The sequence below is a fragment of the Akebia trifoliata genome, chromosome 12 (assembly GCF_017979445.1).
Source record: "Akebia trifoliata isolate Shusen 1 chromosome 12, ASM1797944v1, whole genome shotgun sequence".
Taxonomy (NCBI): domain Eukaryota; kingdom Viridiplantae; phylum Streptophyta; class Magnoliopsida; order Ranunculales; family Lardizabalaceae; genus Akebia; species Akebia trifoliata.
This window is the reverse complement of record NC_141386.1, coordinates 35079243-35092837: the sequence shown is the minus strand read 5'-3', so window position 1 is coordinate 35092837 and position 13595 is coordinate 35079243. Positions and strand designations below refer to the sequence as shown.

The window sequence follows — 13595 nt, the reverse complement described above, 5'->3', positions numbered from 1 at the left end:
TAGGTAAACATGTTTTTAATGAATTCAATAACTTACTGGTGGGATATGAACCCAAATCTTTGATATCATCACCCAAAAACTTTATCAATTAAGCTAGCTAACACCTGCACTAGCACCTTATTGTTATGAAGACATCACAATCTTTTTTAAGTCTTCTTCAAGGATTTTGGGCGAGTGCTAGTGGTAATCATTAATCATGGTGGCCTTTATCTCCTTCATCGTACTCTCCTTTTATTTATTCCATTGGCGACTTCTTCCACCAAATGGCCTCCATCTCACTCTTCGATTCTCCTTGGACATGAGCTCCATTGAACTCAATATGAGAGGATGACCCTTTGTTTCTTGGTTAAGCTTGAGTTGCCAATTTATTTATTAGGTGCAACATGAGCTCTTGTGTGGATTAAAGTTTGGTATCTTGGATTCAATACGATAAACAAACAAATAGAAAATAAACAAGCAACACAATAATCTATGACGTACGTTCTATGTTTTTAAGTCTTTGGCTAGGAAAGCTATGTTTTGCTATTGTTCTAATAAAGTTGGTTTTTTGTGTGTGTTTGTGTGTGTGTAAGTTGTGATAATTTAACTTTTTTTTTTCTAGATACCCCCCATCTTAGAATCGTAGATCATTTGCCTCGGGATACAAATGAAAAAGATTTATGATTCTGTAACTACCAAAAATCAGGGTGCGTATGGTGGGAGTCTGAAAAAAAGGGGGACAATCATTAGTTAAAAGATAGTCCTATAGAGCAAGTGACGTGTCCTGATGAGGAATCTTGCTTTTGGGACACCATGCATAAACAGACAATTGAGTAAAATGAATGTGGTATCCTACACCAAATGTGACCATGGGGCCCTAGTGGAGGAGTGAGGTTTGTGCTAATAATAACATTTTAATGGTGGGACCCATGCACCAATCACCATGGCCCCACAATCACTGATTGGTTAATCAAATTTTAGTGATCAATTCAATGCTTTCTTTTATGAAGCATAATCTTTATTGTTTAACCGATTACAACTCATTGCCCAGTGTTTTATGCTAAGGTTGTTTTTGGATGGAAGGAAGAGAAACTCATTAAGAGAAGAGAAGAGAAACTCAATTTCTCTTCACCATGTTTGGATTGACTGGAGGGAATTTGGGATAATTTTAAAATTTTCAAATGTCTTAAAAAAAAGGTTTAGGAGTAGAGTTGGCACTATAAAATATTTTTAAAGACTTTCTCTCCTCTTCTCTTCATTTTTGGAGAGATAGAAAATTCATATTTTTTTCTCTACTATTCTCTCTAATTTTTTTCTCTTCTCTCCCCACTTAACAATCCTATCAGGAGAAATGGAGAGAAACCTATTTATTTTATTTTCTCTTCTCTCCATTTCTCTCAATCCAAATACAGCTTAAAGCTTCAAATTAATGAATAAAACCGATCACCAAACAATTTTCCTTCTTAATTTCGTTGATGAAAACAATAGACCAATAATTAGACATAGGCCAATAATTAACTCATCCAAGACTCAACCAATTCATCCAACGCGGCATGAGACGACCCACCTTCCCTCAACGCAGTCATTGCTTTATCTTTAGCCAACTGAGTCCACTCTCTGAGTGCTCTCCCATCTTTTGAGTCAATTAACATTCCAACTCGTTTCTCCACTTCTTCCGCGCTCACGAACCCATAAGCGCTCCCTTTTTTGTCCTCTAGTAGCGCACTGCGCTACAGAGAACAACCCATAACTACCAAAACATAGAAACATAACGCTTCGACTCGACTACGAGTCAAGTCACATCGAGCACTCATGAGAATCCAAATCACTTAAAAGGTCTTACGGCTTAGATGGGTGTAAATTTGTTGTTGACAAATCAAGTAAGATGAGAACAAGATCCAATACCACAGGGTCATGAGGACAAATTCTATAATAACCATTGATAAAAAAAAAAGAGTCATGATAATCTTACTACCCCACGTGGCATACTCGATTGACTACGTGACGTGACAAATTTGAAAACCGTAGATCTGTGCTCCTCAAGAACATGTTTCCCATTCCTAACTAGGGTTAGGTGGTGCCCCATTTTAAGGCACATGCAATTTTCGGGACCTACTAACCATATAGATAGGTGTTCCATCTCTTGATTAACCTACGTACCAAAAATTATAGTATTTGATAACTTGTATCCATTAGATCTAAGCTCCTGAAAAAGAAAAATAATTTAATTCCAACTATTAGAAATAATCATTCTTAAGACAATACTATAATCAATAGATGCACATCACCAATCAAACTGATCCTTTATGTGTAGATTCACCAAGGGATAGACCACATATTCATACAGTGGGTCACTAATAATGCTGCTCGACATAAGATAGAGTCCGACATAAGATAGAGTGCCACCTAACCTTGTTTAGCAATGAGACACGTGATTGGATCCCTAGTACTGTTTCGAAAAATGCTGAAGTGACATTAAAATTGACAATATTTCACACATTCCTGAAGTAGATGTGTGTATGGAATCATAGGTAGTGCTTTTCATGAAGATACAAGTGAGAGCATGTATTGTTATGTGGGTACCTCGACATCAGTAATGTGTGAAATGATGTGAATTTTTATGTTACTCCAGCACGACTTTTTCTTATTATTTTTGAAATCTGTGTTTTCCCATGAAATCTTAGGGCTGTTGGGTTGGATTGTTAATGTAGTAATCCATTTGAACCCAAGAACCTTGGTAAGAGTTAAAATCTTATTAAGGTAGAAAGGGAAGTGTTTTTATTGTTTGATGGTAGCGTCAAGAACAATGCTGCTAGAGTGACTGCCCAGGACACTGCTTACATCTAGAGGAAAACCATCTATGACTCTGAGCAGCTCCACATCAGCACAGTGTCAAATGCAGTGACATAGGAAAGCATTTTTAGAGATTTGAGAAGGCTAATAAGTTCTCTACCACGGTTGAAGCTCTCCATCAATCAAACGGTTAGGGTACATAGGAGGAAAAACAATGATTTCCTAGAGATAAAAACTTTATTTCTAGGGATTGCAATAGGATTTGATGCTCTCCATTAAACCAACAACTGCAATGAGAAAACAAATTCTTACAAAACAGTTAGTATCAAATATTGTTATTTAGAAAATTTGTGATTTTTTCCTCATTAAAAGTGTTGAGTTTAGTCCCACATCAGACACTCATTGGGCCTCTCTACCCAGTGCCAATTGATTTTGAGTTGGACCCCCAAATTTATCATGGTATCAGAGAGGGTCTTCCCATCCTTCACGTCACCCAATTCATATCTTCACATGTTTTGGCCCAATCCGGCCCACACGTGCAAGGGCGTGTTGAGTTTAGTCCCATATCGGACACTCATTACCTTGTCTCTCTTCTTATAAGCTCTTTGGTCTCTCCACTTATTGTCAATTGATTTTAAGTTGGACTCTCAAATTTGTCATTTAGGATGCTATTCGAACTTATTGGATTGGGTATTGATTAACCTGAGCCCGACCCAAACTCTACAAACTCCAACTCATGCCTCCGCCTAACCTGACAAAATACTCAACTCGAACCCAACCCAAATCGGGTTGGTCAGTTTGGCTCATTCCTTGCTATATATAATTTAATAATTATAAAAGACCTATACAAAGACTAGAAAATGGCATGTGCAAATGCACATGTCACAAAAGGGCTTATGTGTAATTAAAACATTGATTAAAGGGGTTTTAAATATATATAATATAAAAAAAAGGATATTTTTGTAATTTTTATACTAATCAACATTATTCTCTAGGGTCATGTCGTGTGTTGCAATTTTCTTTGTTTTGATTAAAATGACTTTGATTATATCAAATTTAAATGAAAGGCAGTGGCATTGTGGGATCCAAAATTTGGTATCGAACCACTTCTACTCTGCCTTCTCTCGTTAAAATAGTAATGATAAGTGTATATAATAGACTATAAAATTTCCAATTATTTGTCTTAAAAATGTATATCAAAAGTTCCTGGCTTGAAATTATAATAGAAAAAAAAAATAAAAAACAGATGATGATGATGATTAAATTTCATGATACATTCTCTTAACTGTGGATTTAAAATAAATACGTCAAAGATTGAACGACATCTACTAACATGCACTAAGAGTTAATGGGGCTATAGAAAAGTTACCCACGCACGACTAGATAGCTCAACTAATAAACTCGATTCAATGACCAACCTTTGTTTCTTTGCGTCTCTTTGTCTTGTTTCGATCTCACAAACCAACTCTTACGCATTTACAACTCCAATCCGCTTCTCATGGATTCAACATGAATAGTTCTTCTATGGAACTCCAACGCCCAATTTCTGGAGTGATCAACATTTTTAGAAACGGGTTTACGCGATTGACAGGTGTCCCTCCAATTTGATATTGGAGATATCCTTGTGTTTTCAAATTCATACTCTTTGACAGGTATACCTCTCCATGGAGGACACTAATTAGGTCCTTTCACTATCTAAAAACTAGAAAATTTGACAAGAAAATTCGTTGGGTCAAAGCCCACGAATTTTAGAAACGATATTGTGACCACTAAGGGCCCTCAAAATTGTTTGTGTTCCTCAGATTCAATAGCTTAAAACAATCGAATTTCTCCCATCCTTCATTAATTTGACGGCCTTGGCCTGTTGAAAAAAAATACTTTGATAATCGAATTTTATGAAATTAAAGGGCCTTGGGCCATCGAATATGAGTTTTTTTTCACATTGTGTTTGAATCACATTGTATGAATATTTATACAATATTGAAAAAATAGGAAAGGTAAAAACTAGACAATTAGAAATTAAATTACTAGTAGATCTGCAACTTGAAATCCCTAACAAATAGGAATTTTATCCATATCAGAAAAGCCTCCATTGTGGTCTTCAAGATCAGGAATAAGTTTTTGACATCAACTAAAATACAGCTTCATGTAATTGCTTCATCACGTCATCTTCAACACTCCCCTCAAGTTGGAGCGAATATGTCAATGGAGTTAGGGCTGTCAATGGATGCTTATCGGTTTGCATATAGCAATATCCAAATCCGAAATTTTTATGTGATATCTGAATTCAAATTCAAATCCGATAGATATTATAAAACTCTCTCTGAATTCGAATCCGATTATCTTATTGGATATCGGATAATATCCTATTAGAATTCGAATAATTTGTATATAAAAAAAATATTATTTTTCCTTATCCAACTGATTTTTCATTATTAAAAAAAAAAAACTTATTATATATTATATTATTTATATAAAAATTTAATCAAATAAAATAATATATATCATATATTATTTTGAATAAGATATTATCAAATTCGAAATGTTAATATCTGAATCTGTATCCGATAAGGATTTGAATATATAAAGCTATCCGAATTCGAATTCGATAACCAAAATTTTTGGATAATAAGTCGAATTGGATTCAAATTTTCGACTATCCATTGACACCCCTAAATGGAGCCCATATTGGACAGAATCTGATGGAATTGATTCTTTGTGAGGGCCTTAGTAAAAATGTCAGCAAGTTAATCTTGACAATATTTGCTTGAACTTTGTTACGAGTAAAGTGACAATCAACTTCAATGTGTTTCGTTCGCTCATGAAAGACAAGATTAGAAGTTATGTGCACAACAACTATTTTGTGACAAAACATTTTCATTGAATCCCATGTCTTGTAAAAAAGACTTTAACCAAATTAGTTCACTTGAAGTTGTTGCCATTACTCTGTATTCGGCTTCTGCACTAGATCTTCCCACAAAGCATTATTTTTTGCTTTTTTAAGTAATCAAGTTTCCTCCAACCATAGTGCAATACCCAATAGTAGACTTTCTATCTTATGGGCTTCTAGCCCAATCGGCATTAGAATAGCCTTCAATATTAACATTACCGTTTGGCTTCATCGATACACCTCTCCCAAGAAATGTTTTTAGATATTTGAGAATTCTTTCTACAGCTTCCATGTGACATGTTCTAGGAGCATGCATGAATTGGCTTACAAAACTCTTGAAAATACCCAACATCATTAAGAGGTACTCAACATCATTAAGAGGTACTCCATCAAACTGATTAAGTTTTCTATTAAAATCAACTGGTGTATCTATAGGCTTGACACTCAGTTTTCCAATTTCCTTTAATAGATCTAAAAGATATTTTCTCTACGAAATGAAGAGATCCTTCTTGGAGTAAGCTACTTCAATCCCAAGAAAGTATTTCAATCTACCGAGATCTTTGATATCAAATTTTTGTTAAATATGAAATTTGAGTTCTACAATACCTATAATCATTACCAATGATGACAATATCATTGACATAAATAAGTACGATCATAGTACCTTTACTGTCATTTTTTACAAACATGGAAAAATCAGCACTACTTTTATGAAATCCAATGCCCAATAATGTAGAAGCAAGTTTAGCATACCATGCACGAGGTGATTGCTTTAAATCATACAAAGCTTTCCTCAATTTGCAAATCAGACCATTTTTTTGTATCCATTTGATACAAGGACCACCTAAAATCAACATCCACTAATAGAAGGACATGAATTGTTTTCATTTTTGCAACTGGGGCAAACGCCTCTTTATAATCCACTCCATAGGTTTGAGTGAATCCCTTAGCTACTATTCTAGTTTTATGCCTTTCAATAGATCCATCACGATTATATTTTGTTTGGGATACATTTTTCTTGTGAATCACTTGGAGCAGTCTTCCATCTCTTCCATTTGATGGAGTGCCTCAAACATTGGCTTGTTAGCAGTGTTTTCTTTTCCTTTTACTTGTAACAGTAGTTGGAATTGAACTTGTTTTCTAATAAAATAGTTAAAAATGAAATTATTATTTTTTGACTTCTCTTACTTTAACCCTAACCCATGACTGAGGCTCCCCACTAAACACATGGGTAAGATAAAAGGAAAGAGTTGCCGTCCAAAATGGTGTTCCGTTCCCATAACAACAATGTTAGGTGTCACGTGGCACATTTTTGTTGGAATTCAAACACATCGGTTCGGCTTGGTTTAGAGTCCTAGGTGTTTCAAACTCCTACAAAAACATGTCAAGTAGACACTTAATCCATTTTATAGGAACAGGACACCATATTGAATCTTGAGTCGAAAGGGGGAAAAAAAACACAGATTTCCTAGAAAGGTGATGTCTTTCTAGGGATTAGTATAACTTTTTTACGGACTATACAAGATTCAGTAATTTGGTGGGAAAAAATGAAGGGACAATGACTGCAAGGACCTATTTTTTGAAAATATGTATCAGAAAATCCCTTCTAAAAAAGTATGGGCTCTTTAGTACTCTTTTTTATCAAATATTAGTCTAAAAAAGATTTTTTAAGTTAAAATACGGTAACCACCCTTTCAATGATTTTTGAGGTTAAAAGAAATATGTTTATTTGAGAATATTTTAAGTACTCCTATGTTTTAAAATTAATGATAAGCCCTTTGATTATGATCATCTCTTACAAAACAATGAAAAAAAAAAGATATAAATAAAAAAAATCATTGTTTTCTCTTCTCAAAATTAGGAATTCTTTAACTCATATAGATGATGATGGCTATAACAAAGATGACGATGGAGATGAGTATGGTCATCATCACCATCAAATTGATTTGATCTATATAGGTTAGATTCATTAAAATATATAAATAATTTTCAATAATTAAAACATAATTTTAAAACTCAACTTGAATGTTTCGAATTGATTCAACTCAAAAATTAGCAAGTTGACTTAAATGAATCAAATAAATTATATTTTTTATTTGACTATATTTTGAGATCAAACTACTTTTTAAAGTTGTTAAAAGGGTATTTCAAGTACTTTTCTTAAAATAATCTTCAAAAGAATCTTAAGAAGTTAACATTTTATTAAGTGGGACTTAAATGATCCGTACTGGTTATTAGGATACTACTCCGTACATATTTTCAATAAAGAGTCCTTCACCATTATTGTCCCAAAAACGAATGTTATACCCATCAAATGTGACCATGGGGCCTAGTGGTTGAGTTTCGTCTCCAATCATAATAACATACTATTGGTGGCTGGTACCCTTCGCCAATCACCATGGCTCCACAATCACTAATTGGTTAACCCAATTTAAATTATCAATCGAAAGCTTTCCTATATGAAGCATACTCTTCATCAATCGATTATTACTCAGTGCACATTGTTTTCCCTAAAATTTTAAAAATAGAATCAATGAAGAAACCGATCACCAAAGAACTTTTAATATTTTTGGTTAGTTGAAAACAACATATTAGCATCACAAGAGATTTGAGATTCTCCATATGTTCTAGAGAACAAGAAAATATAAATATTTAAGTCTATTTGATTGTAGGGAATTCGTTTTCAAGTGAAGATAAAATTTTCCTTGGGGAATTATAATGAAAAACTAAATGCGGTGGAAAAATAAAGTTTAGTATAAAGAAATTTCTTTCATGATAGGATTCTGGACTCATAGGCCCGACTAGTAGGGGGAAGTCAACTGGACTCGTAGAGCACCATATCTGGCCTAAATCTCTTGGGTATATGCAATACATCACCAACCATACATACCAAGCAAGATGAGAAAATTCTTTATGGGTGGCCAACGAGGGGGCTTAAACTTAAGACATCTCCCATACAAACATTAAAAACATTTTCCTTGTTATGTTGGTAAGGAAAGTTTCTTGACCGCATAACCTTGTGGTATTTAAAAATATAATCAGATGCTACTCGGATGTAGAGGATAAAATTTTAAGAATATTGACAAAAAATTAAAAAAATATATTGTTTGTCAAAATTAAATTCTAATTTTAAATTTGGGGGTTTGGTGACCGGCCAGTGTTAAACACAGGATGAAGCAAACTCATTATTTTTTTAATTATATTAATTTTATACCCTTTTTTGTATGCTCCCTTCACAGAATCATAAATCTTTATCTTTGTGATACACAAGTAAAAGATTTATGGTTCTGTGAACTGCCCGTCAAGGATCACACAAAAAATGAAGTCTAATTATCATTGGTCTTCTTATGTTTTTTACTAGAAAGCTAACGGATTTCAAAAGTTTCATTACATCAATGATCATCAATATTACATTATTTAAAATTTTAAACGAGTCGTGATAATCTGACTTACCCCTGTGACATACTCAATCGACACCCTTAACGTGATAGGTTCGGGGATCGTAGATCTACTCTTCTCGGGATACAAAATTACGGTTCCCTATAAAATGTGCAGTTGTGCATCTCGAGGAGAGCAAATCAATGATTCTCAAACCTGTCACGTAAGGAGTGTCGATTGAGTATGCCACGTGGGTAAGTCCGATTATCACGACTCATTATAAACCAACAAAAACTACAGGACTTCTGCCATTGTGTACTAATAGGGCCTATAAACTCACCCAAGACTCAACCAACTCGTCCAAAGCGATACGAGACGACCCACCTTCCCTCAACGCAGCCAATGCTTTATCCTTAGCCAACTGAGTCCGCTCTCTGAGTGCTCTCCCATCTTCCGAGTCAATCAACATTCCAACTCGTTTCTCCACTTCTTCAGCGCTCACGAACCTATCTTCCGATTCCTCCATCGACAAAGCCAGCTTCATTTCTTCCACCAACAACACCCTATTCAACCTTTGTTCTGCATACAGTGGCCACGCTACCATCGGAACCCCCGCGCACACCGCTTCCAACACCGAGTTCCAACCACAATGAGTCACAAACCCACCCACCGATTCCCGACTCAACACGTCCACCTGTGGTGCCCAGTTCTTTACTACTAGACCTCGTTCTCTCGTCCGATCCAAGAATCCTTCTGGCAATAACAAATCTAAATCAGGATCCAATGGTGCTAAAACGCTCCCTCCTTTATCCTCAAGTGGCGCACTGCGCACCACCCACAAGAACCTCTTCCCACTCCTCTCCAACCCAATAGCAATCTCTCTCAACTGAGCTGCAGAGAACAACCCATAACTTCCAAAACACAGAAATACAACGCTTTGACTCGGCTGCGCGTCGAGCCAAGTCAAGCACTCGTGTGTTGAACTTGCACCATCTCCACCTCGATCAGCTATCAATGGTCCGATACAATAAAGTGGTGGGGTCGACGCATCGGTCACACAAAGCCCATCTCTGATTGCTTTGATCGCTCTCTCCTCAAGCGATTCGAACGTGTTTACTATAATACCCTTTGCTTTTCCTGAACTAATAGATGACAATCTAACATTTTCATAGGCTGGATCGTTTCGATCAAGTGTAGGTAACGGCATATCGGAGGTATGTATCGGTGGTAAGCCAGGAAAATCGAGATGGGTATTAAGATCCTTTAAACTTTTGGTGGTATTTTTGTGAAATGTGGGAAAGTAGAGGAAGGGTACAAGAGATCCAACTCCAGAGGTGTAGAAGAAGTAAGATGGGATGTTGAGGAGAGAAGTGACGTTGAGAACTGTGGCGCAGAAGAAATCAAGAACAAAAGATCGAATGGTGGAGGTGAGAGAGATGGTTTGAAGGGTTTGATGAACAAGTGGGTTGTTGAGGCGGAGGAGTTCGAAGATGATGGATTCATGGTGTGCAGAGGGGATGGTGGGGAGGGAGGTGATGATTGGGAGATGGTGGAAGATGATTGATGGGGTGGTTTGGGAGACATGATTGATGTATGGAGCTGTGGAACCAGTGTTGAAAGGTGGGGTGGTGATGAGAATTGTGACAGAGAATGAAGGGTGGTGATTGCTTATGAGCTTTCCAAGCTCAACAATGGAGATAAGGTGGCCGATACCTGGAGATGGATAGAGGACTATTGTGTCTTTCATCTTGTTTGATATTTTTCTTTGCCTTCGGTTTACCAGATATATAACTATTTAATTGTAAGTAGGGAAATGTTCAGCACCCTAAGTTTTACCACACACTTTAACAAACGTTTTTTGTCCTACATGGGTTAGAAGTTTTGGAATGGGCTGATTTTTGATGAGGATGATCTCTATGATTAGAAGATCATCCTTCTCAAAAATCAGCCCATTCCGAAATGTTTAGCCCCATGTTTACAAGTTGAAAAATCGTGGACCGTCCATTTTTTGTAAATCATTTTTGATGGGGTAGAAGTTTTGGAATGAGCTGATTTTTGGTGAGGATGATCTCCTCACCATAGAGATCATCCTCACCAAAAATCAGCCCATTCCGAAACTTCTAACCCATGTAGGACAAAACGCGTTTGTTAAAGTGTGTGGTAAAACTTAGGGTGCCGAACGGGACCCAAGTAAGTAACGCCAGTTAGTAATAAGTTAAAAGGGTACGTAGGCAATCAGATTTAACCTTTTTTTTTTTTTTTTTTTTTTTTTTTTAATTGAAGAATAATGATTAAAGAGTCAGTGATAATCTCACTTACCCACGTGCCGTTCTCAACCGGCACCCTTGACGTGGCATGTTCGGAATACTGCATTTTGTTTATCGGGGAAAGTTCAGTTCGGTATCTCGGGGTGTACAGATCTACGATTTTTGAATATGTCACATTAGGGGTGTCGATGGAGTATGATACGTGGGTAAATCAGATCATCACGATTTCTAATTAAATGACTCTCTCATGTGACATACTCAATCAACTTTCCTGATATGACATATGCTAAAATCGTAGATATATACTCCTCGAGATACATAATTGCACATTCTCATAAATATGTGCAGTTATGTATTTCGAAGAGTACATATATACAATTTTAACATATGCCACATTAAGAGACTTGATTGAGTATGTCATGTGGGGAAGTCATTTTATCACAACTCTTAATTGATAGAAGACAAAAAGAAGCAAGGGAAATAGGTTGTCTTGGTAACTTGTGTAGCTTTCACATGGCAAATACTTTCACCAAAAATAATTCCCTTAGGAGTGGCAATCCAAAGAGGAGTAGATCCTTTATCCTATTTTACATGTGGCTATCCAAAGAGGAGATCCTTTGTCCTATTTTACATGTAGTTTCTATTTACCTCTTGTTCCAAAGAATATTACATTGAAAAAATAGTAACAATAATAATTTATTCTTTTTGTACTCATGATTTTCTTATTAGATTTGAAAAAATATATATTTAGAAAAAAAAAAAAAAAAAATTTCCTTTAATCAAGTGTTTGAAAAAATGGTCAGTCATTGAACTCCTAAATTTAAACAATTGAATATAACCGTCTTTAGGAGCGGAGCTAGGAATTTCTTGCAATGGGGGTAAAATGTAGTTAATGGTAAGGTTGAAGAACTTGAAAATGATGATTTTGAAGAGAAAATTCAAGAATTTTTTGTAAAAGATTGAAGAAAATGATTTTTTGTTGTTATTAAATAGTATACGAAAAAAGGCCCAAGTCAAAGGGCAATGTCTTCTTCAAATTGAGGTTGGATTGGAGGGAGGTGAGGGAGTGGCGGCAAATGGGGCAAGTCATGTTGAAAATACAAAGGTATCTCAAATTGAAGTTAAATGCAAGTGATATCTACAGTAATCAAAAAAAAAAAAAAAAAATTCGACTCCTTACTAGCTCTGCTCCTGACCATCATGATGATGTGGTACACCTTCAACCATTCGTAATAGCCGTAGAAAGATACAAGAAAAAATAGGAAGGAGATGATCTACTCCTCAAAAACCCAAAATGGTTTCCTATTCCTATATCAACAACATACAGTGTCTACGTGACACATTTTAATTGGAAATTAAACATATTGGGTTGTGTGTTTAAAACTCCAACCAAAAAGAGCCACGGAGACATGCATGTTCTCATTCTATAGGAACGGGGGCCACTTCATTACCTAATCTTAAATCCCCCCAGGTAAGTTGGACTTGTACCACGACCTCAAAATTCCTTTCCAATGAGCTATGGGTCTAAACCCTGATTCTTCTCTTATTAAATTAGTAAGGAAAGTTTTCAGAAACATAATTTTCTTCGTGTCTACTAATTTTTTCACATCATGCTTTTGACATGAAAATACTAAATATGCTAATATAACTCATCATAACAATCGAAGCATCACAACTACCTACTACATGGTGCATGGTCAATCGAGATTCTGCCTCAGAAAGAACCAATAATGATTGAAAGAAAGTTAATTTATGATTGGGGATTATGCACAATTGCACCAGGACAATGCCACCTCAAGGTGATCACTTTTGTGACACTAGTGCTTTGAGGCCTATGCAATTCGTAAGGCAACATTTTCTTGGGTTCACAATGCAAAAGCCGTTCTTACATTTTGCTTTATGGTGATGTCTCAAGGCAATTGTTACTGTTGGGTTGTGATTCTACCTAGGGGGATAGACCACCTCAAGGTATAGGCTATCCAACGGCACCATTCTATTGTTAGGAAGTCATTCTCGTGGAATCTCTACTCCGTAAAGAAAAATTTGGTCAAGTATGATCTACTCAAAAGGCCAAATATACAAATATTTGAAATCAACCACCTTACGAACGAAAATCATCACTAGGTTTTCCATACTTCAAAACATCATCTCGCTTTTACACTTTCACCGAGGTAACATTTGACTCTAAACAACCCTAGCTAGCACCTAGAGTCCCTCACATTTTGAGATGTGATTTAACTCGTCTCAAAATAAAATCCAATTTTGCATCACCTTGCTCCTTTATTGAT

General features: G+C 35.8%; 1 protein-coding gene across 1 annotated transcript; it reads right to left on the bottom strand.

Moving 5' to 3' along the window:
- Window positions 1-9028: 9028 nt before the first annotated feature.
- Window positions 9029-10824, bottom strand: LOC147389873 (UDP-glycosyltransferase 88B1-like). The gene is made up of 2 exons (XM_086419039.1): window positions 9381-10824; window positions 9029-9256 (listed from the first exon to the last, which is right to left on the bottom strand). The coding sequence occupies exons 1-2, from the start codon at window positions 10785-10787 to the stop codon at window positions 9251-9253; spliced, it is 1413 nt and encodes a 470-aa protein (XP_086275165.1). The 5' UTR covers window positions 10788-10824; the 3' UTR covers window positions 9029-9250.
- Between the last annotated feature and the right edge of the window lie 2771 nt (window positions 10825-13595).

Coding starts and splice junctions, on each gene's coding strand:
- LOC147389873 (XM_086419039.1), bottom strand. CDS start 10,787: ATGAAAGACACAATAGTCCTCTATCCATCTCCAGGTATCGGCCACCTT.